General features: G+C 45.3%; 1 protein-coding gene across 2 annotated transcripts in view; it reads right to left on the reverse strand.

Moving 5' to 3' along the window:
* Positions 1-8340: 8340 nt before the first annotated feature.
* LOC110518815 (tumor protein p63-regulated gene 1-like protein) overlaps positions 8341-24486 on the reverse strand; it is a 219374-nt gene continuing 203228 nt past the window's right edge. For both annotated transcript variants that reach the window (XM_036973706.2, XM_090231518.1), the window contains exons 5-6: positions 14294-14447; positions 8341-9029 (exon numbers count right to left, since the gene is read on the reverse strand). In XM_036973706.2, coding sequence (XP_036829601.2) covers positions 8835-9029; positions 14294-14447 — 349 coding nt within the window. In that variant the 3' untranslated portion in view covers positions 8341-8834. The remainder of the gene's footprint in view (positions 9030-14293; positions 14448-24486) is intronic.

Here is a 24486-nt window from a genome sequence, read left to right on the forward strand (position 1 = left end):
CTACCCAGACTTGAATTATAACTCTAACTCTAATTATAATGTAAAATGGGACAAGCTGCAGGGGAAGTCATCTTTTGATACGGCCTTGAAGATGCCTTGAAGTTAAACAGTGGCAGCTGTATAATGGGTTCTGTTTATAACCTCATGTTGGTGACAGAAAGGAAAGTGTAAACATGAAATCAATTAACATATACTGGATATAGATCTCTCATTTCTTGATTAGATTATTCTCAGTGGAGAAAGGGTTATAACGTTCTCTGTCCTGTGTAGTTTAGTGAAGGAGAAGGGTTATAATGTTGTCTGTCCTGTGTAGTGAAGGAGAAGGGGTTATAGTGTTGTCTGTCCTGTGTAGCGAAGGAGAAGGGGTTATAGTGTTGTCTGTCCTGTGTAGTGAAGGAGAAGGGGTTATAGTGTTGTCTGTCCTGTGTAGTGAAGGAGAAGGGGTTATAATGTTGTCTGTCCTGTGTAGTGAAGGAGAAGGGGTTATAGTGTTGTCTGTCCTGTGTAGTGAAGGAGAAGGGTTATAGTGTTGTCTGTCCTGTGTAGTGAAGGAGAAGGGGTTATAGTGTTGTCTGTCCTGTGTAGTGAAGGAGAAGGGGTTATAATGTTTTCTGTCCTGTGTAGTGAAGGAGAAGGGTTATAGTGTTGTCTGTCCTGTGTAGTGAAGGAGAAGGGGTTATAGTGTTGTCTGTCCTGTGTAGCGAAGGAGAAGGGGTTATAGTGTTGTCTGTCCTGTGTAGTGAAGGAGAAGGGGTTATAGTGTTGTCTGTCCTGTGTAGTGAAGGAGAAGGGTTATAGTGTTGTCTGTCCTGTGTAGTGAAGGAGAAGGGGTTATAGTGTTGTCTGTCCTGTGTAGTGAAGGAGAAGGGTTATAGTGTTGTCTGTCCTGTGTAGTGAAGGAGAAGGGGTTATAGTGTTGTCTGTCCTGTGTAGTGAAGGAGAAGGGGTTATAATGTTTTCTGTCCTGTGTAGTGAAGGAGAAGGGGTTGTAATGTTGTCTGTCCTGTGTAGTGAAGGAGAAGGGGTTATAATGTTTTCTGTGCTGTGCAGTTCAGTGGGTAGAGTGTACAGTACATTTCTCCTCTCGTACCGGTGTTGGTGTAAATTCAGTCAGCCATTGTGTTATTTCTGTGAATGTGGAGTGGATGGGGGGGATGGGCCAATTCCACAGGAGACACAAGGTACAGTGTCACATGACCGAAGAACACAACGAGTAGATTCTACAACTTGGTTGTAAGAACTCTTACAAATTAACAAATAGAGAAATGCAAAATGCAACAATTTCTAAGATTTGAGTTACAATTCATGACGGTGGATGAATGGCAGGACAATGGGCCTCAAGATCTCATCACGGTATCTCTATGCATTCAAATTACCATCGATACAATGCATTTGTGTAATAGCATGGGCAGTTTATGCCTGTCCATACCATAACCCCACCACCACCATGGGGCACTGTGTTCACAACGTTGACATCAGTAAACCGCTCGCCCACACGACGCCATACACGCTGTCTGCCATCTGCCCGGGACAGTTGAAACCGGGACTCATCCGTGAAGAGCACACTTCTTCAAAGTGCCAGTGGCCATCGAAGGTGAGCATTTGCCAACTGACGCCGGTTACGACGCCAAACTGCAGTCAGGGAAAGAGTCTGGTGAGGACGACGAGCAGATGAGCTTCCTTGAGACGGTTTCTGAGAGCTTGTGCAGAAATTCTTCGGTTGTGCGAACCCACAGTTTCATCAGCTGTCCGGGTGGCTGGTCTCAGACGATCCTACAGGTGAAGAAGCCAGATGTGGAGGTCCTGGGCTGGCGTGGTTACACATGGTCTGTGGTTCAGGTCGCTTGGGCGTACTGCCAAATTCTCTAAAACGACGTTGGAGGTGGCTTATGGTAGAGAAATTAACATTCAATTCTCTGGCAACAATTCTGGTGAACATTCCTGCAGTCAGCATGCCAATTGCCCACTCTCTCAAAACTTGAGACATCTGTGGCATTGTGTTGTGTGACAAACTGAACATTTTTAAAGTGGCCTTTTATTGTCCCCAGCACAAGGTGCACCTGTGAAATGATCATACTATTTAATCAGCTTCTTGATATGCCACACCTGTCAGGTGGATGGATTATCTTGGCAAAGGAGAAATGCTCACTAACTGGGATGTAAACAACATTTGTGGGATCTCTTATTTCAGCTCATGAAACAGGGGACCAACACTTTACACTCTGTATTTTTGTTCAGGATATGTACTCTAGATAGAGTAGGAGTGAAACCCAGCAGGTTAGGTGAAGAGACAAGAATGACCTGACAATAACCTATAGTCTGGTGAACAATGCAAGAAAACATATTGTATTGTCTACTGAAAAAATAAATCCAGGGCAGAACCTTAATTGAATACTCCTTGCGTCCTCTCTCCTCGCCTAATTTTCAAAACCCATTGGATGAGAAAGCCAGAGGTCCCGTCCCTCGTGACCTTTTCCACCAATTGATTTTGAGAAGGAGGCGAGGAGAGAGGACGCGAGGAGTATGCAATTGAGATTCTCCCCAGGCAAATTATATCCTGAACAAAAATATCAACGCAACATGTAAAGTGTTGGTCCCATGTTTCATGAGCTGAAACAAAAGATACCAGTCATTTTTCATGCTCACTAAAAGCGTATTTCTCTCCAATTTTGTGCACACATTTGTTTAATAAGCATTTCTCCTCCTTTCAGTTGGCGACAAAATAAGAAAGGATAGTTTAGAGAGTCATGGTCCTGTGTAATATCTTTTACATAACAACAATATTGTATTTCAGCAGTATGAAGTCGGTGTACAAAAAACCGAAAGACTCACATTTATTTACTTAGAAACAGGAAAGCACAGAAAAAAGCAAATATAGAACACATCTTACTGCTTCTTAGATTTGCTTTCAATGAGAATGACAGATCTATAACTCACATTTCTATGCATATTTGGTTGGGTCGCCCAAAAAAAGTACATATTGCCGCATTAAAAGTGAGATTTTCACTGGAAAGTTACTTTAACAGATACCCAGCCCCTTTTGGTATTGAGATTCAACAGGTAGTGAAACACAACAAAACAAAATCCCCTCATTTACTGGGACAGGCTCAGGATAGGATGGGCCTCATTTACTGGGACAGACTCAGGATAGGATGGGCCTCATTTACTGGGACAGGCTCAGGATAGGATGGGCCTCATTTACTGGGACAGGCTCAGGATAGGATGGGCCTCATTTACTGGGACAGGCTCAGGATAGGATGGGCCTCATTTACTGGGACAGGCTCAGGATAGGATGGGCCTCATTTACTGGGACAGGCTCAGGATAGGATGGGCCTCATTTACTGGGACAGGCTCAGGATAGGATGGGCCTCATTTACTGGGACAGACTCAGGATAGGATGGGCCTCATTTACTGGGACAGGCTCAGGATAGGATGGGCCTCATTTACTGGGACAGGCTCAGGATAGGATGGGCCTCATTTACTGGGACAGACTCAGGATAGGATGGGCCTCATTTACTGGGACAGACTCAGGATAGGATGGGCCTCATTTACTGGGACAGACTCAGGATAGGATGGGCCTCATTTACTGGGACAGACTCAGGATAGGATGGGCCTCATTTACTGGGACAGACTCAGGATAGGATGGGCCTCATTTACTGGGACAGACTCAGGATAGGATGGGCCTCATTTACTGGGACAGACTCAGGATAGGATGGGCCTCATTTACTGGGACAGACTCAGGATAGGATGGGCCTCATTTACTGGGACAGGCTCAGGATAGGATGGGCCTCATTTACTGGGACAGGCTCAGGATAGGATGGGCCTCATTTACTGGGACAGGCTCAGGATAGGATGGGCCTCATTTACTGGGACAGACTCAGGATAGGATGGGCCTCATTTACTGGGACAGACTCAGGATAGGATGGGCCTCATTTACTGGGACAGACTCAGGATAGGATGGGCCTCATTTACTGGGACAGACTCAGGATAGGATGGGCCTCATTTACTGGGACAGACTCAGGATAGGATGGGCCTCATTTACTGGGACAGACTCAGGATAGGATGGGCCTCATTTACTGGGACAGACTCAGGATAGGATGGGCCTCATTTACTGGGACAGACTCAGGATAGGATGGGCCTCATTTACTGGGACAGACTCAGGATAGGATGGGCCTCATTTACTGGGACAGACTCAGGATAGGATGGGCCTCATTTACTGGGACAGACTCAGGATAGGATGGGCCTCATTTACTGGGACAGACTCAGGATAGGATGGGCCTCATTTACTGGGACAGGCTCAGGATAGGATGGGCCTCATTTACTGGGACAGGCTCAGGATAGGATGGGCCTCATTTACTGGGACAGGCTCAGGATAGGATGGGCCTCATTTACTGGGACAGACTCAGGATAGGATGGGCCTCATTTACTGGGACAGACTCAGGATAGGATGGGCCTCATTTACTGGGACAGACTCAGGATAGGATGGGCCTCATTTACTGGGACAGACTCAGGATAGGATGGGCCTCATTTACTGGGACAGACTCAGGATAGGATGGGCCTCATTTACTGGGACAGACTCAGGATAGGATGGGCCTCATTTACTGGGACAGACTCAGGATAGGATGGGCCTCATTTACTGGGACAGACTCAGGATAGGATGGGCCTCATTTACTGGGACAGACTCAGGATAGGATGGGCCTCATTTACTGGGACAGACTCAGGATAGGATGGGCCTCATTTACTGGGACAGGCTCAGGATAGGATGGGCCTCATTTACTGGGACAGGCTCAGGATAGGATGGGCCTCATTTACTGGGACAGACTCAGGATAGGATGGGCCTCATTTACTGGGACAGGCTCAGGATAGGATGGGCCTCATTTACTGGGACAGGCTCAGGATAGGATGGGCCTCATTTACTGGGACAGACTCAGGATAGGATGGGCCTCATTTACTGGGACAGGCTCAGGATAGGATGGGCCTCATTTACTGGGACAGGCTCAGGATAGGATGGGCCTCATTTACTGGGACAGGCTCAGGATAGGATGGGCCTCATTTACTGGGACAGACTCAGGATAGGATGGGCCTCATTTACTGGGACAGACTCAGGATAGGATGGGCCTCATTTACTGGGACAGACTCAGGATAGGATGGGCCTCATTTACTGGGACAGACTCAGGATAGGATGGGCCTCATTTACTGGGACAGACTCAGGATAGGATGGGCCTCATTTACTGGGACAGACTCAGGATAGGATGGGCCTCATTTACTGGGACAGACTCAGGATAGGATGGGCCTCATTTACTGGGACAGGCTCAGGATAGGATGGGCCTCATTTACTGGGACAGGCTCAGGATAGGATGGGCCTCATTTACTGGGACAGGCTCAGGATAGGATGGGCCTCATTTACTGGGACAGGCTCAGGATAGGATGGGCCTCATTTACTGGGACAGACTCAGGATAGGATGGGCCTCATTTACTGGGACAGACTCAGGATAGGATGGGCCTCATTTACTGGGACAGACTCAGGATAGGATGGGCCTCATTTACTGGGACAGACTCAGGATAGGATGGGCCTCATTTACTGGGACAGACTCAGGATAGGATGGGCCTCATTTACTGGGACAGACTCAGGATAGGATGGGCCTCATTTACTGGGACAGACTCAGGATAGGATGGGCCTCATTTACTGGGACAGACTCAGGATAGGATGGGCCTCATTTACTGGGACAGACTCAGGATAGGATGGGCCTCATTTACTGGGACAGGCTCAGGATAGGATGGGCCTCATTTACTGGGACAGGCTCAGGATAGGATGGGCCTCATTTACTGGGACAGACTCAGGATAGGATGGGCCTCATTTACTGGGACAGACTCAGGATAGGATGGGCCTCATTTACTGGGACAGGCTCAGGATAGGAAGGGCCGGATTAACTAGGACAGGCTTAGGATAGGATGGGGCTGATTAACTAGGACAGGCTCAGGATAGGATGGGCCTGATTAACTAGGACATGCTCAGGATAGGAAGGTCCTCATTAACTGGGACAGGCTCAGGATAGGATGGGCCTGATTAACTAGGACAGGCTCAGGATAGGATGGGCCTGATTAACTAGGACAGGCTCAGGATAGGATGGGCCTGATTAACTAGGACAGGCTCAGGATAGGATGGGCCTGATTAACTAGGACATGCTCAGGATAGGAAGGTCCTCATTAACTGGGACAGGCTCAGGATAGGATGGGCCTGATTAACTAGGACAGGCTTAGGATAGGATGGGCCTGATTAACTAGGACAGGCTCAGGATAGGATGGGCCTCAGTTACTGGGACAGGCTCAGGATAGGATGGGCCTGATTAACTAGGACAGGCTCAGGATAGGAAGGTCCTCATTAACTGGGACAGGCTCAGGATAGGATGGGCCTCATTTACTGGGACAGACTCAGGATAGGATGGGCCTCATTTACTGGGACAGACTCAGGATAGGATGGGCCTCATTTACTGGGACAGACTCAGGATAGGATGGGCCTCATTTACTGGGACAGGCTCAGGATAGGATGGGCCTCATTTACTGGGACAGACTCAGGATAGGATGGGCCTCATTTACTGGGACAGGCTCAGGATAGGATGGGCCTCATTTACTGGGACAGGCTCAGGATAGGATGGGCCTCATTTACTGGGACAGACTCAGGATAGGATGGGCCTCATTTACTGGGACAGACTCAGGATAGGATGGGCCTCATTTACTGGGACAGACTCAGGATAGGATGGGCCTCATTTACTGGGACAGACTCAGGATAGGATGGGCCTCATTTACTGGGACAGACTCAGGATAGGATGGGCCTCATTTACTGGGACAGACTCAGGATAGGATGGGCCTCATTTACTGGGACAGACTCAGGATAGGATGGGCCTCATTTACTGGGACAGACTCAGGATAGGATGGGCCTCATTTACTGGGACAGACTCAGGATAGGATGGGCCTCATTTACTGGGACAGGCTCAGGATAGGAAGGGCCGGATTAACTAGGACAGGCTTAGGATAGGATGGGGCTGATTAACTAGGACAGGCTCAGGATAGGATGGGCCTGATTAACTAGGACATGCTCAGGATAGGAAGGTCCTCATTAACTGGGACAGGCTCAGGATAGGATGGGCCTGATTAACTAGGACAGGCTCAGGATAGGATGGGCCTGATTAACTAGGACAGGCTTAGGATAGGATGGGCCTGATTAACTAGGACAGGCTCAGGATAGGATGGGCCTGATTAACTAGGACATGCTCAGGATAGGAAGGTCCTCATTAACTGGGACAGGCTCAGGATAGGATGGGCCTGATTAACTAGGACAGGCTCAGGATAGGATGGGCCTGATTAACTAGGACAGGCTTAGGATAGGATGGGCTGATTAACTAGGACAGGCTCAGGATAGGATGGGCCTCAGTTACTGGGACAGGCTCAGGATAGGATGGGCCTGATTAACTAGGACAGGCTCAGGATAGGAAGGGCCTGATTAACTAGGACAGGCTCAGGATAGGAAGGTCCTCATTAACTGGGACAGGCTCAGGATAGGATGGGCCTGATTAACTAGGACAGGCTCAGGATAGGATGGGCCTCATTTACCGGGACAGGATAGGATGTGCCTCATTTACCAGGACAGGATAGGATGTGCCTCATTTACCAGGACAGGATGTGCCTCGTTTACCAGGACAGGATAGGATGTGCCTCATTTACCAGGACAGGATGTGCCTCGTTTACCAGGACAGGATAGGATGGGCCTCATTTACCAGGACAGGATGTGCCTCGTTTACCATGATAGGATGGGCCTTATTTACCAGGACAGGATAGGATCGGCTGGCTGGTTATAGTCTGACATGGGCCCAGTGCTATAGATACAAGCACGGCAGCAGGACACGTGGTATATACTCATAAATCAGGGGACATTACCAGTACCGTACTCACTGTAATAACACACTATACACCTTTAAAACAGAGCTGACAAACACACCCTCTTGTTCCAGTAAGAGAATGACACAGGGATAATATATTGTCCGTGTCCAAAATCTCATTCTATTCCATAAGTAGTGCACTACCTAATCCCTAAGTAGTGCACTACTCTAGGGATTAGGGTGTCAATTTGGGACACAACCAAAGGACCACGAAGGGGAGAAACTCCCATCGCAAACAGTGGTGAATTATTATAGCATCAGTGAAGAGGTCAAATGTAAAGGTCCTGGAATACCAAGGGAATCAATCATCCAGCCAAAGGATGTGGATGTTACTGGCTGTTTGTACATTGAGCTAAGTAATTAAGTTAGAGAACGGTAAAGTCAGATGAGCTGTAGAAGAGAGTCACGGTATTGTATACATTTTATAAACTCTGGGACAGCAGAAACACATTTGGCACAGTCACTACGTAGGAAATGAACCCAAAAGGGAATCAGAATGACAGAACTACATTTAGACATGAACACTGTTCTACTAAAGGTACAGAAAAGTAAACTAACAAACCCCAACATTTTCAAAATTGACCTCTGAAAATACATTTTAAATTAGCATCAAAACATATCCTTCCAACTATTAAATTATAAAAAACGACTTCAAATCTGTAAATAGGCAAATGATTGCAAACAAAGAAACAAAAATAAATGAAGTAGAAATTGTAGTCTAGTTAAAGCTTAGTTAAAATTAGAGAGCGGACTATAAGGAATGACCAAGGGAAGACTAGACACCAGATTAAAAATATTTATAATGATACTTCATATCTGTAACTAGGCCACAACTACAAACTATGATTAAGTAATCAAGTAGTAATGCACATTCAAAGATTCTAGCTAAAGCATTGTTTAAAAGCCGATGTTTCCCCGTGCCAGGCAGTATCCCAGCTTGTTCTGGTTCCCGATGAAGGACATCAGACCCACGTAGGATTCGATGAGCAGGGGCTGGTTCAGCACCAGGACTCCGTTGGCCTTCCCAGGGATGGGCTTCTTCAGGTGGGCCTTCTGGGCTGCCTCCGTCAGCTGCTCACGGAAGCTCTGGATCTGAGAGAGAGAGGGAGTGAGGGAGGGAAGAGAGGAGGGAGAGGAGAGGAAGAGAGGAGAGTAAGAGAGGAGGGAGGGGAGAGGAAGAGAGGAGGGAGGGGAGCGGAAGAGAGGAGGGAGGGGAGAGGAAGAGAGGAGGGAGGGGAGAGGAAGAGAGGAGGGAGGGAAGAGGAAGAGAGGAGAGATAGGAGGGAGGGGAGAGGAAAAGTGGAGGGAGGGAAGGGAGGGGAGAGGAAGAGAGGAGAGAGAGGAGGAAGAGAGGAGTGAGGGGAGAGAGAGAGTGAGGGGAGAGAGAGCGAGAGCGAGAGGGGAGAGCGAGAGAGCGAGAGGGGTGAGAGAGCGAGAGAGCGAGAGGGGTGAGAGAGAGCGAGAGAGCGAGAGGGGTGAGAGAGCGAGAGAGCGAGAGGGGTGAGAGAGAGAGCGAGAGGGGTGAGAGCGAGAGAGCGAGAGAGATAACAGACCGCACAAGCTGTTAAAAACAGTAGATGGTTGACCAAAGAACATTATCCGTCATTTTCTGTTAATTTCTAGAAGACTCATTTGAATTGCTGCTTCTCGCCAACACCCAGCAGGAGGTTACTAACACAGTGGACACCCGCTGCTTATTACTGTTGAACAGTCTGGTGTGTTTTCTCTATAAGAGAGTGAAGGAGAGAGGGAAGGAGAGAGGTAAGGAGAGAGGGAAGGAGAGAGGGAAGGAGAAAGGGAAGGAGAGAGGGAAGGAGAGAGGGAAGGAGAAAGGGAAGGAGAGAGGGAAGGAGAAAGGGAAGGAGAGAGGGAAGGAGAGAGGGAAGGAGAGAGGGAAGGAGAGAGGGAAGGCAGGGTGGCTCCATCCCTTCAAAACATGAAAAACATCCCAGTGGTAGATACCCTCTACCCACGCTGTAACGTAACCCCACCCACGCTGTAACGTAACCCCACCCACGCTGTAACGTAACCCCACCCACGCTGTAACGTAACCCCACCCACGATGTAACGTAACCCCACACACGCTGTAACGTAACCCCACCCACGCTGTAACGTAACCCCACCCACGCTGTAACGTAACCCCACCCACGCTGTAACGTAACCCCACCCACGCTGTAACGTAACCCCACCCACGCTGTAACGTAACCCCACCCACGCTGTAACGTAACCCCACCCACGCTGTAACGTAACCCCACCCACGCTGTAACGTAACCCCACCCACGCTGTAACGTAACCCCACCCACGCTGTAACGTAACCTCACCCACGCTGTAACGTAACCCCACCCACTCTGTAATGTAACCCCACCCACTCTGTAACGTAACCCCACCCACTCTGTAATGAAACCCCACCCACTCTGTAATGAAACCCCACCCACTCTGTAATAAAACCCCACCCACTCTGTAATGAAACCCCACCCACTCTGTAATGAAACCCTCTAACTTCCTGCAAGCTTTTCTGAAGATTTATAGTAAGGTTTGCTGATCTATGCAGGACATCTTGTGTTACAGTTGATTAGGTCTCAATACAGTTTATTCAAATGATATCAAATAGCCTATCAGAAGCTTCTAAAGCCATGACATAATTTTCTGGAATTTTCCAAGCTGTTTAAAGGCACAGTCAACTTAGTGTATGTAAACTTCTGACCCACTGGAATTGTGATACAGTGAATTATAAGTGAAATAATCTGTCTGTAAACAATTGTTGGAAAAATTACTTGTGTCATGCACGAAGTAGATGTCCTAACCGACTTGCCAAAACTATAGTTTGTTAACAAGAATATGTAGAGTGGTTGAAAAAAACGAGTTTTAATGACTCCAACCTAAGTGTATGTAAACTTCCCACTTCAACTGTCTATCTGGGAATCACTGACTAATACATCTGAAGTATCCCAGGGTGTGATGTTGCATTTCAACATTTCAGTGGAAAGGAGAGGTGCTGGCCATTAGTATATATTGCTGATTAACCATATGAAAATAAAGAGTATTTTGAGGGAAAGTTATTACACAATGTACAGTATGAAATGTGTTTACTCATAAAAGCAGTTGCATTTTCAGGTGCAATTCATAATGCTGAGCCTATCAAAATCATTTTAATGATACCTTGAACTCTATCAAATCTCCCTTTTCAAAATGTGACGACGCAGGACACCTACAAATACACCTACAAATACACCTACAAATACACCTACAAATACACCTACAAATACATCTACAAATACACCTACAAATACACCTACAAATACACCTACAAATACACCTACAAATACACCTACAAATACATCTACAAATACACCTACAAATACATCTACAAATACACCTACAAATACACCTACAAATACACCTACAAATACACCTACAAATACACCTACAAATACACCTACAAATACACCTACAAATACACCTACAAATACACCTACAAATACACCTACAAATACACCTACAAATACATCTACAAATACATCTACAAATACATCTACAAATACATCTACAAATACACCTACAAATACACCTACAAATACACCTACAAATACACCTACAAATACATCTACAAATACACCTACAAATACACCTACAAATACACCTACAAATACACCTACAAATACACCTACAAATACACCTACAAATACACCTACAAATACACCTACAAATACATCTACAAATACACCTACAAATACACCTACAAATACACCTACAAATACACCTACAAATACACCTACAAATACACCTACAAATACACCTACAAATACATCTACAAATACACCTACAAATACACCTACAAATACACCTACAAATACATCTACAAATACACCTACAAATACATCTACAAATACACCTACAAATACACCTACAAATACACCTACAAATACACCTACAAATACACCTACAAATACATCTACAAATACACCTACAAATACATCTACAAATACACCTACAAATACACCTACAAATACACCTACAGATACACCTACAAATACACCTACAAATACACCTACAAATACACCTACAAATACACCTACAAATACACCTACAAATACACCTACAAATACACCTACAAATACACCTACAAATACACCTACAAATACATCTACAAATACATCTACAAATACACCTACAAATACACCTACAAATACACCTACAAATACATCTACAAATACATCTACAAATACACCTACAAATACACCTACAAATACACCTCGATTTAAAAGAGCAGGCTACATGCTAACTACATCACTGCTCCGCTAATGTTTTGCAGAGTATAGTATGCTAAGCTATCCCAGGATGATTTGGGGCTAGCTGCCTGACCTACTGCTGTTGTCCTCAGGCTACAGGACAGACAGACCTACTGCTGTTGTCCTCAGGCTACAGGACAGACAGACCTACTGCTGTTGTCCTCGGGCTACAGGACAGACAGACCTACTGCTGTTGTCCTCGGGCTACAGGACAGACAGACCTACTGTTGTTGTCCTCGGGCTACAGGACAGACAGACCTACTGCTGTTGTCCTCGGGCTACAGGACAGACAGACCTAATGCTGTTGTCCTCGGGCTACAGGACAGACAGACCTACTGCTGTTGTCCTCGGGCTACAGGACAGACAGACCTACTGCCGTTGTCCTCGGGCTACAGGACAGACAGACCTACTGCTGTTGTCCTCGGGCTACAGAGGACAGACAGACCTACTGCTGTTGTCCTCAGGCTACAGGACAGAGAGACCTGCTGTTGTTGTCATGTATGGTGGAGCTAGAGCCCATAAACCTCTAATAGTGGAGCTAGAGCCCATAAAACCTCTGATAGTGGAGCTAGAACCCACAAACCTCTAATTGTGGACCTAGAGCCCATAAACCTCTAATAGTGGAGCTAGAGCCCATAAACCTCTAATTGTGGAGCTAGAGCCCATAAACCTCTAATAGTGGAGATAGAGCCCACAAACCTCTAATAGTGGAGATAGAGCCCACAAACCTCTAATAGTGGAGCTAGAGCCCATAAACCTCTAATAGTGGAGCTAGAGCCCATAAACCTCTAATAGTGGAGATAGAGCCCACAAACCTCTAATAGTGGAGATAGAGCCCACAAACCTCTAATAGTGGAGCTAGAGCCCATAAACCTCTAATAGTGGAGATAGAGCCCACAAACCTCTAATAGTGGAGCTAGAGCCCACAAACCTCTAATAGTGGAGCTAGAGCCCATAAACCTCTAATAGTGGAGCTAGAGCCCATAAACCTCTAATAGTGGAGATGGAGCCCATAAACCTCTAATAGTGGAGATAGAGCCCATAAACCTCTAATAGTGGAGATAGAGCCCATAAACCTCTAATAGTGGAGCTAGAGCCCACAAACCTCCGGAGCTGAAATCTTCTTCACAGAGGACATTGGACTTGTGGTTTATGTTCCTGACAGGGTGCAGGGTAGTAGGATAGGGTGGTAGGATGGTAGTGTGGTAAGGATGGTAAGATGGTAGGATGGTAGTGTGGTAAGGATGGTAATATGGTAGGATGGTAAGATGTTTGGGTGGTAAGGATGGTAGTGTGGTAAGGATGGTAAGATGGTAAGGATGGTAAGATGGTAAGGATGGTAAGATGGTAGGATGGTAAGGATGGTAGGGTGGTAGGATGGTAAGATGGTAGGATGGTAAGATGCTAGGGTGGTAAGGATGGTAAGATGGTAGGATGGTAAGATGGTAGGGTGGTAAGGATGGTAAGGAGGTAGGGTGGTAGTGTGGTAGGATGGTAAGATGGTAGGGTGGTAGTGTGGTAAGATGGTAGGGTGGTAGTTTGGTAAGGATGGTAAGATGGTAGGGTGGTAGTGTGGTAAGATGGTAGGGTGGTAGTGTGGTAGGATGGTAGGGTGGTAGTGTGGTAAGATGGTAAGATGGTAGAGTGGTAGTGTGGTAAGATGGTAGGGTGGTAGTGTGGTAAGATGGTAAGATGGTAAGATGGTAGGGTGGTAGTGTGGTAAGATGGTAAGATGGTAGGGTGGTAAGGATGGTAAGATGGTAGGGTGGTAAGGATGGTAAGATGGTAGGGTGGTAAGGATGGTAAGTTGGTAGGGTGGTAAGGATGGTAAGATGGTAGGGTGGTAAGATGGTAGGGTGGTAGTGTGGTAAGATGGTAAGATGGTAGGGTGGTAGTGTGGTAAGATGGTAAGATGGTAGGGTGGTAAGGATGGTAAGATGGTAGGGTGGTAAGGATGGTAAGATGGTAGGGTGGTAAGATGGTAGGGTGGTAGTGTGGTAAGATAGTAGGGTGGTAGTGTGGTAAGATGGTAGAGTGGTAAGGATGGTAATGTGGTAGGATACTCACCTCACAGAGAGCAGTGAACCTGTGGTCTATGTTCCTGACAGGGTGATAGGTAAAGGTGCTGAACGGGTAGTCTGTAGTGAATGGGTTCCACCGAGACGAGAATGAGGGTTCCCTTAGCCGGTCCCAGAACACACGCACACCCTCTCCTTCTCTCCTGAAACCACAGAACAACATTATCAGAACACACCATCTCCTCCTCTCCTGGAAACACAGAAACAACATTATCAGAACACACCCTCTCCTTCTCTCATGAAACCACAGAACAACATTATCAGAACACACCCTCTCCTCCTCTCCTGGAAACACAGAAAGGTTATCAGAACACACCCTCTCCTCCTCTCCTGGAAACACAGAAACAACATTATCAGAACACACCCTCTCCTCCTCTCCTGGAAACACAGAAAGGTTATCAGAACACACCCTCTCCTCCTCTCCTGGAAACACAGAAAGGTTATCAGAACACACCCTCTCCTCCTCTCCTGGAAACACAGAAACAACATTATCAGAACACAACCTCTCCTCCTCTCGTGGAAACACAGAAAGGTTATCAGAACACACCCTCGCCTCCTCTCGTGGAAACACACACAGCCACAGAACAACACAGTTGGACCCTCGCCCTTCTCTCGTGAAACCAAGAAACAGAAAACCAGCCAATTAACGGATACAGACAGACACCCTCTCCTCTCCTCCCGTCCTGAAGGAAAGCAGAGTCAAAAACAATACAATCAGTCCAGCTGGTAGAGAACCATGGTTGCAACGCCAGGATAATGGGTTCGATTCCCGGGACCACCCAAACATAAAATGTATGCACACATGACTAGAATACGCTTTGGATAAAAGAGTCAAGCTAAATGTCATATATTATATACAGTATAATTATAACATTATGAAAGCATAAACAAAAAACAAAAAAACAACAACAGTCAACTAACAGTGAACATGTATATTTATCATCTGATTAAAATGATGCATTCATCTTTATTCTGTCACAAAACATCAAAAATCAAAACTTGATGTTTTCACATTCTAAATATAATCACATAATCCAAGTAGAAACAGGCATTCCCCAGGGGAACAGATTTTTCAACAGGCATTCCCCAGGGGAACAGATTTTTCAACAGGCATTCCCCAGGGAAACAGATTTTTCAACAGGCATTCCCCAGGGCAACAGATTTTTCAACAGGCATTCCCCAGGGCAACAGATTTTTCAACAGGCATTCCCCAGGGCAACAGATTTTTCAACAGGCATTCCCCAGGGCAACAGATTTTTCAATCGTTACTAATGACCTGCCACTAGCTCTGAGTAAAGCCAGAGTTTCTATGTATGCTGATGACTCAGTAATCAACACGTCAGCTACCACAGCAAGTAAAATCACTGAAATACTTAGTGTTCCAGTCAGTTTCAGAGTGGGTGGCAAGAAATAAGTTCATCCTAAATATTTCTAATACTAAAACTGTTGTATTTGGGACAAATCTTTCACTAAACCCTAAACCTCAACAAAATCGTGTAAAGAATAATGTGGATATTGAGCAAGTTGAGGTGACTAAACTGCTTGGAGTAACCCTGGATTGTAAACTGTCATGGTTTAAACATGTTGATACAACAGTAGCTAAGATATGGAGAAGTCTGTCCATGATAAAGCACTGCTCTGCCTTCTTAACAACACTATCAACAAGGCAGGTCCTACAGGCCCTAGTTTCTACCTTCTTAACAACACTATCAACAAGGCAGGTCCTACAGGCCCTAGTTTCTACCTTCTTAACAGCACTATCAACAAGGCAGGTCCTACAGGCCCTAGTTTCTACCTTCTTAACAGCACTATCAACAAGGCAGGTCCTACAGGCCCTAGTTTCTACCTTCTTAACAACACTATCAACAAGGCAGGTCCTACAGGCCCTAGTTTTGTCGCACCTGGACTACTGTTCAGTCGTGTGGTCAGGTGCCACAAAGAAGGACTTAGATTACCATTGGTCCAGAACAGGGCATCACGGCTGGCCCTTGGATGAACACAGAGAGCTAAAATTAATAATATGCATGTCAATCTCTCCTGGCTCAAAGTGGAGGAGAGATTGACTTCACTACTTGTATTTATGAGAGGTATTGACATATTGAATGCATCCAGCTGTCTGTCTAAACTACTGGCACACAGCTCAGACACCAATGCATACCCCCAAGACATGTCAGTAGAGGTCTCTTCACAGTCCCCAAGTCCAGAACAGACTATGGGAGGCGTACAGTACTACATAGAGCCATGACCACATGGAACTCTATTCCACAGTACTACATAGAGCCATGACTACATGGAACTCTATTCCACAGTACCACATAGAGCCATGACTACATGGAACTCTATTCCACAGTACTACATAGAGCCATGACTACATGGAACTCTATTCCACAGTACTACACAGAGCCATGACTACATGGAACTCTAATCCACAGTACTACACAGAGCCATGACTACATGGAACTCTATTCCACAGTACTACATATAGCCATGACTACATGGAACTCTATTCCACAGTACCACATAGAGCCATGACTACATGGAACTCTATTCCACAGTACTACATAGAGCCATGACTACATAGAACTCTATTACACAGTACTACATAGAGCCATGACTCCATGGAACTCTATTCCACAGTACTACATAGAGCCATGACTACATGGAGCTCTATTCCACAGTACTACATAGAGCCATGACTACATGGAACTCTATTCCACAGTACTACATAGAGCCATGACTACATGGAACTCTATTCCACAGTACTACATACAAGAGTCCCACACACTATACACCTTATGGAACAGGGTGAACTGTGAAGAGTCCCACACACTATACACCTTATGGAACAGGGTGAACTGTGAAGAGTCACACACACTATACACCTTATGGAAGAGGGTGAACTGTGAAGAGTCACACACACTATACACCTTATGGAACAGGGTGAACTGTGAAGAGTCACACACACTATACACCTTATGGAACAGGGTGAACTGTGAAGAGTCACACACACTATACACCTTATGGAACAGCGTGGACTGTGAAGAGTCACACACACTATACACCTTATGGAACAGGGTGAACTGTGAAGAGTCACACACACGGGTTCAAAGACACTTAACACACACACTACACACACACACACACACACACACACACACACACACACACACACACACACACACACACACACACTATATATATCGTGAAATCTGTTGGAAAATGTATTTTAATGTTTAAAAATGGTATTATAATGTAAATTACTGCCTTAATTTTTGCTGGGGACCAGGAAGAGTAGCTGCTACCTTGGTAACAGGAACTAATGGGGATCCATAATAAACCCCAGGAAGTGTAGTCGCTGCCTTGACAGGAACTAATGGGGATCCATAATAAACCCCAGGAAGAGTAGGTGCTGCCTTGGCAGGAACTAATGGGGATCCATAATAAACCCCAGGAAGAGTAGCTGCTGCCTTGACAGGAGCTAATGGGGATCCATAATAAACCCCAGGAAGAGTAGCTGCTGCCTTGGCAGGAACTAATGGGGATCCATAATAAACCCCAGGAAGAGTAGCTGCTGCCTTGGCAGGAACTAATGGGGATCCATAATAAACCCCAGGAAGAGTAGCTGCTGTCTTGACAGGAACTAATGGGGATCCATAATAAACCCCAGGAAGAGTAGCTGCTGCCTTGACAGGAACTAATGGGGGTCCATAATAAATCCCAGGAAGAGTAGCTGCTGCCTTGGCAGGAACTAATGTGGGTCCATAATAAATCCCAGGAAGAGTAGCTGCTGTCTTGGCAGGAACTAATGGGGGTCCATAATAAATCCCAGGAAGAGTAGCTGCTGCCTTGGCAGGAACTAATGGGGATCCCTAATAAACCCCAGGAAGAGTAGCTGCTGCCTTGGCAGGAACTAATGGGGATCCATAATAAACCCAGGAAGAGTAGCTGCTGCCTTGGCAGGAACTAATGTGGATCCATAATAAACCACAGGAAGAGTAGCTGCTGCCTTGACAGGAACTAATGGGGGTCCATAATAAATCCCAGGAAGAGTAGCTGCTGCCTTGGCAGGAACTAATGTGGATCCATAATAAACCACAGGAAGAGTAGCTGCTGTCTTGGCAGGAACTAATGGGGATCCATAATAAACCCCAGGAAGAGTAGCTGCTGCCTTGGCAGGAACTAATGGGGGTCCATAATAAATCCCAGGAAGAGTAGCTGCTGCCTTGGCAGGAACTAATGTGGATCCATAATAAACCACAGGAAGAGTAGCTGCTGTCTTGGCAGGAACTAATGGGGATCCATAATAACCCACAGGAAGAGTAGCTGCTGTCTTGGCAGGAACTAATGTGGATCCATAATAAACCACAGGAAGAGTAGCTGCTGCCTTGACAGGAACTAATGGGGGTCCATAATAAATCCCAGGAAGAGTAGCTGCTGCCTTGACAGGAATTAATGGGGATCCATAATAAACCCCAGGAAGAGTAGCTGCTGCCTTGGCAGGAACTAATGGGGATCCATAATAAACCCCAGGAAGAGTAGCTGCTGCCTTGACAGGAACTAATGGGGATCCATAATAAACCCCAGGAAGAGTAGCTGCTGCCTTGACAGGAACTAATGGGGGTCCATAATAAATCCCAGGAAGAGTAGCTGCTGCCTTGGCAGGAACTAATGTGGGTCCATAATAAATCCCAGGAAGAGTAGCTGCTGTCTTGGCAGGAACTAATGGGGGTCCATAATAAATCCCAGGAAGAGTAGCTGCTGCCTTGGCAGGAACTAATGGGGATCCCTAATAAACCCCAGGAAGAGTAGCTGCTGCCTTGGCAGGAACTAATGGGGATCCATAATAAACCCAGGAAGAGTAGCTGCTGCCTTGGCAGGAACTAATGGGGATCCATAATAAACACCAGGAAGAGTAGCTGCTGCTGGGGATCCATAATAAACCCCAGGAAGAGTAGCTGCTGCCTTGGCAGGAACTAATGGGGATCCATAATAAACCCCAGGAAGAGTAGCTGCTGCCTTGGCAGGAACTAATGGGGATCCATAATAAACCCCAGGAAGAGTAGCTGCTGCCTTGACAGGAACTAATGGGGATCCATAATAAACCCAGGAAGAGTAGCTGCTGCCTTGGCAGGAACTAATGGGGATCCATAATAAACCCCAGGAAGAGTAGCTGCTGCCTTGACAGGAACTAATGGGGATCCATAATAAACCCCAGGAAGAGTAGCTGCTGCTGACTAGCTGGGAGCCTTGTTTGCAAATAGGTCTGCTTGACCTTAGAGACCTCAGGCCCTGCAGCAGTAGCAGTGTAACTGTCAGTGACTAACCTAAAACAGAATGCAGGTGCTTCTACACCTGCATTGCTTGCTGTTTGGGGTTTTAGGCTGGGTTTCTGTACAGCACTTTGAGATATCAGCTGAAGTAAGAAGGGCTACATAAATACATTTGATTTGAAAAGTATAACAGTCTGTCACTAGCCTATAACAGTACAACAGTCTGTCACTAACCTAGCTACTACCTCCAGGGCACATACTTTACTGAATGTGCAATCTGTTTACTAGGCTTGCATGCCAGGTAAAGGTAAACAGAGCCCTACTAACCCTGTAGAGTCTGAGAGGTAAACAGAGCCCTACTAACCCTGTAGAGTCTGAGAGGTAAACAGAGCCCTACTAACCCTGTAGAGTCTGAGAGGTAAACAGAGCCTTACTAACCCTGTAGAGTCTGAGAGGTAAACATAGCCATACTAACCCTATAGAGTCAGAGAGGTAAACAGAGCCTTACTAACCCTGTAGAGTCTGAGAGGTAAACAGAGCCTTACTAACCCTGTAGAGTCTGAGAGGTAAACATAGCCCGACTAACCCTGTAGAGTCAGAGGTAAACATAGCCCTACTAACCCTGTAGAGTCAGAGGTAAACATAGCCCTACTAACCCCGTAGAGTCTGAGAGGTAAACAGAGCCCTACTAACCCTGTAGAGTCTGAGAGGTAAACAGAGCCTTACTAACCCTGTAGAGTCTGAGAGGTAAACAGAGCCTTACTAACCCTGTAGAGTCTGAGAGGTAAACATAGCCCTACTAACCCTGTAGAGTCAGAGAGGTAAACAGAGCCTTACTAACCCTGTAGAGTCTGAGAGGTAAACAGAGCCTTACTAACCCTGTAGAGTCTGAGAGGTAAACATAGCCCTACTAACCCTGTAGAGTCAGAGGTAAACAGAGCCTTACTAACCCCGTAGAGTCTGAGAGGTAAACAGAGCCCTACTAACCCTGTAGAGTCTGAGAGGTAAACATAGCCCTACTAACCCTGTAGAGTCAGAGGTAAACATAGCCCTACTAACCCTGTAGAGTCAGAGGTAAACAGAGCTAAACTAACCCTGTAGAGTCTGAGAGGTAAACAGAGCCATACTAACCCTGTAGAGTCTGAGAGGTAAACAGAGCCATACTAACCCTGTAGAGTCTGAGAGGTAAACAGAGCGCTACTAACCCTGTAGAGTCAGAGGTAAACAGAGCCCTACTAACCCTGTAGAGTCAGAGGTAAACATAGCCCTACTAACCCTGTAGAGTCAGAGGTAAACAGAGCCCTACTAACCCTGTAGAGTCAGAGGTAAACATAGCCCTACTAACCCTGTAGAGTCAGAGGTAAACAGAGCCCTACTAACCCTGTAGAGTCAGAGGTAAACAGAGCCATACTAACCCTGTAGAGTCAGAGGTAAACAGAGCCATACTAACCCTGTAGAGTCTGAGAGGTAAACAGAGCCCTACTAACCCTGTAGAGTCAGAGGTAAACAGAGCCCTACTAACCCTGTAGAGTCAGAGGTAAACAGAGCCCTACTAACCCTGTAGAGTCTGAGAGGTAAACAGAGCCCTACTAACCCTGTAGAGTCTGAGAGGTAAACATAGCCCTACTAACCCTGTAGAGTCAGAGGTAAACATAGCCCTACTAACCCTGTAGAGTCAGAGGTAAACAGAGCTAAACTAACCCTGTAGAGTCTGAGAGGTAAACAGAGCCATACTAACCCTGTAGAGTCTGAGAGGTAAACAGAGCCATACTAACCCTGTAGAGTCTGAGAGGTAAACAGAGCGCTACTAACCCTGTAGAGTCAGAGGTAAACAGAGCCCTACTAACCCTGTAGAGTCAGAGGTAAACAGAGCCATACTAACCCTGTAGAGTCTGAGAGGTAAACAGAGCCCTACTAACCCTGTAGAGTCAGAGGTAAACAGAGCCCTACTAACCCTGTAGAGTCAGAGGTAAACAGAGCCATACTAACCCTGTAGAGTCAGAGGTAAACAGAGCCATACTAACCCTGTAGAGTCTGAGAGGTAAACAGAGCCCTACTAACCCTGTAGAGTCAGAGGTAAACAGAGCCCTACTAACCCTGTAGAGTCAGAGGTAAACAGAGCCCTACTAACCCTGTAGAGTCTGAGAGGTAAACAGAGCCCTACTAACCCTGTAGAGTCAGAGGTAAACAGAGCCCTACTAACCCTGTAAAGTCAGAGGTAAACAGAGCCCTACTAACCCTGTAGAGTCTGAGAGGTAAACAGAGCCCTACTAACCCTGTAGAGTCTGCATCCCAAAGGCACCCTATTCCCTACATAGAGCACTCATTTTGACAAGAGCCTCATTCTTTAAAATGACATGATGTTGGCACTGCCCTCTATTTAGTGGAAATCTATTGTTCACAGTACACTTTACACAGTATGTCTATCAATCACTATCTAGATTCTAGTGCACACAGATTTAATAACAGCTCTTCAAGGTCTGCCAGTAACTGCCATTGTGATACTTGGACTGTGTGCCAAATGGTGGCCTATTACTTTCACAGTACCAAATGGTGGCCTATTACCTTCACAGTACCAAATGGTGGCATAATACCTTCACAGTACCAAATGGTGGCCTATTACCTTCACAGTGCACTACTTTTGACAATGACCCAAGTGCATTATATATTCCTCCCTTTCCCACATATCTTCCCTCTGGTCCCCCTCTCCCCCTCTGGTCCTCCTCTCCCCCTCTGGCCCCCCTCCCCCCTCCCCCCTCTGGTCCTCCTCTGGCCCCCCTCTCCCCCATAAATTAACTCACTGACATTCCCTACCTTACTCTCTTGGACAGCCCTGTGCATTTTCCTTCTGATTTCTCAGAAAAACTGCTGGCTCAGGTAAGAGTAAAGGATTGGTTTTCATGAACTGTTGAGGTTCAGGGATGACTGGGTGTTAGTGCGCTTTCTACACCTCAGGTGACTCACAAACAGTAGCGCTTTGTTTCCCAGTGAATTGAGTGATGCATTCTGCCTGGTGAAAACTAATTTAATCTTTATTTGCCCAGGGAAGTCCCTTGGCATAAATTATGTATTTAAAAAAAAAATGTCTTTTCACGAGGGAGACCTGATGACAGCTAGTTACATAGTCAAACATATAACGAGGCACATATAGGTCTCTCTCGTGTAAACTATAGTGTATATTGTAGTGTAAATTGTCGTGTAAATTGCATGAGCAAATAGACAAATCCCTCTGAGGTAGAGTTCAGGGTGTGGCTATTTGGGATCTCAGCAGAGCTCACACACACACGGACGTTCAAATCTAACTCCCCTTTTCCATAGCCGCGGGAGTAAGGGGTGCTGGAAATGCTGAGGCACCCATGGTGTTCAGATGGTAAAACTGTGAGAAGGTGTGTCGTTGCAGTAAAAAAAAAAATATATATATATAATATATATATATATATAATATATATATATATATATATATATATATATATATATATATATATATATATATATATAAAATATATATATATATATATAAAATATATATATATATATATAAAATATATATATATATATATATATATATATATATATATATATAAAATATATATATATATATATATATATAAAAATATATATATATAAAATATATATATATATATATATATATATATATATATATATATATATATATATATATATATATATATATATATATATATATATATATATATATATATATATATACACACTACATGACCAAAAATATGTGGACACCTGATCGTCCAACAACTCATTCCAAAAACATGGGCATTAATATGGAGTCGGTCCCCCCCCTTTGGTGCAATAACAGCCTCCACTGTTCTGGGAAGGCTTCTATTAGATGCAGTAACATTGCTGCGGGGACTTGCTTCCAATTCAGCCACAAGAGCATTAGTGAGGTCTGTGCAACTTCCAGTGTGTGTTTACTGTGAACACTGAGGCTGTACCCACTTTAAGTTACAGTTTTACTGTGAACAGAGGCTGTACCCACTTTAAGTTACAGTTTTACTGTGAACACTGAGGCTGTACCCGCTTTAAGTTACAGTTTTACTGTGAACACTGAGGCTGTACCTGCTTTAAGTTACAGTTTTACTGTGAACACTGAGGCTGTACCTGCTTTAAGTTACAGTTTTAACTGTGGCCAGGTAGGCTACTGTGGCTATTTGATCCTAATGTAGGGCCTACCAGAGTGGTCTACCATCAGAAACAATGGAGAAAATGCATCCCATAATATTTTTACATGGAAATAGCTGTTCTATCATTCAGCCTTCAGTAGCAGCCAATGTGGTGTTCAATATAGGCCTACATTCCATGAGACTTTTGAAAAACATGCAGGGCTTCACATGAACCTGTTAATACACTTGTCCTTCAGACAAGGAGGGGACTGACAATGTTGTTATGTTGAAAGAGAAGCCACTTTACAAAATAAAATGTATTATTATTCCCATACCATTACTGGAGAATCAGACTAATCATGCTCCCCTCTGCCTATTGGCTACTTCGCTTATTCAAGCCTGTCTCAAAATACAACACTGCCCCTTTAAGACAACAAAAAAAGCCCTTTTCTTGACTGGCTTTTCAAAGACGGCTAGAAATGTGCTCGTGTTTTAAACAACCACTTCCCCATTGCTGACTACAAATGATCCATAACTGGGCTAATAACTCACTAACTAGCAACGGGATAAGAACAAACGAGCACACATGGCTACATGTAGCTCTCACTTTGATCTCAAAACAAGCACAACTACTCATGACCACTCATGCTGTAAACACAGTCCAGTTTCCAATGAATGGCACAGAGCCATATAAGGCAATAGTCTATTTGCATATAGGACTACTGCAGCTGTGATTGGTTATGCCACGGTCTGTGTAAAGTATGGGCTGAGTA

Source organism: Oncorhynchus mykiss, chromosome 1, assembly GCF_057628025.1.
Source record: "Oncorhynchus mykiss isolate SJ-2025 chromosome 1, ASM5762802v1, whole genome shotgun sequence".
In the NCBI taxonomy this organism is placed as follows: Eukaryota; Metazoa; Chordata; class Actinopteri; order Salmoniformes; family Salmonidae; genus Oncorhynchus; species Oncorhynchus mykiss.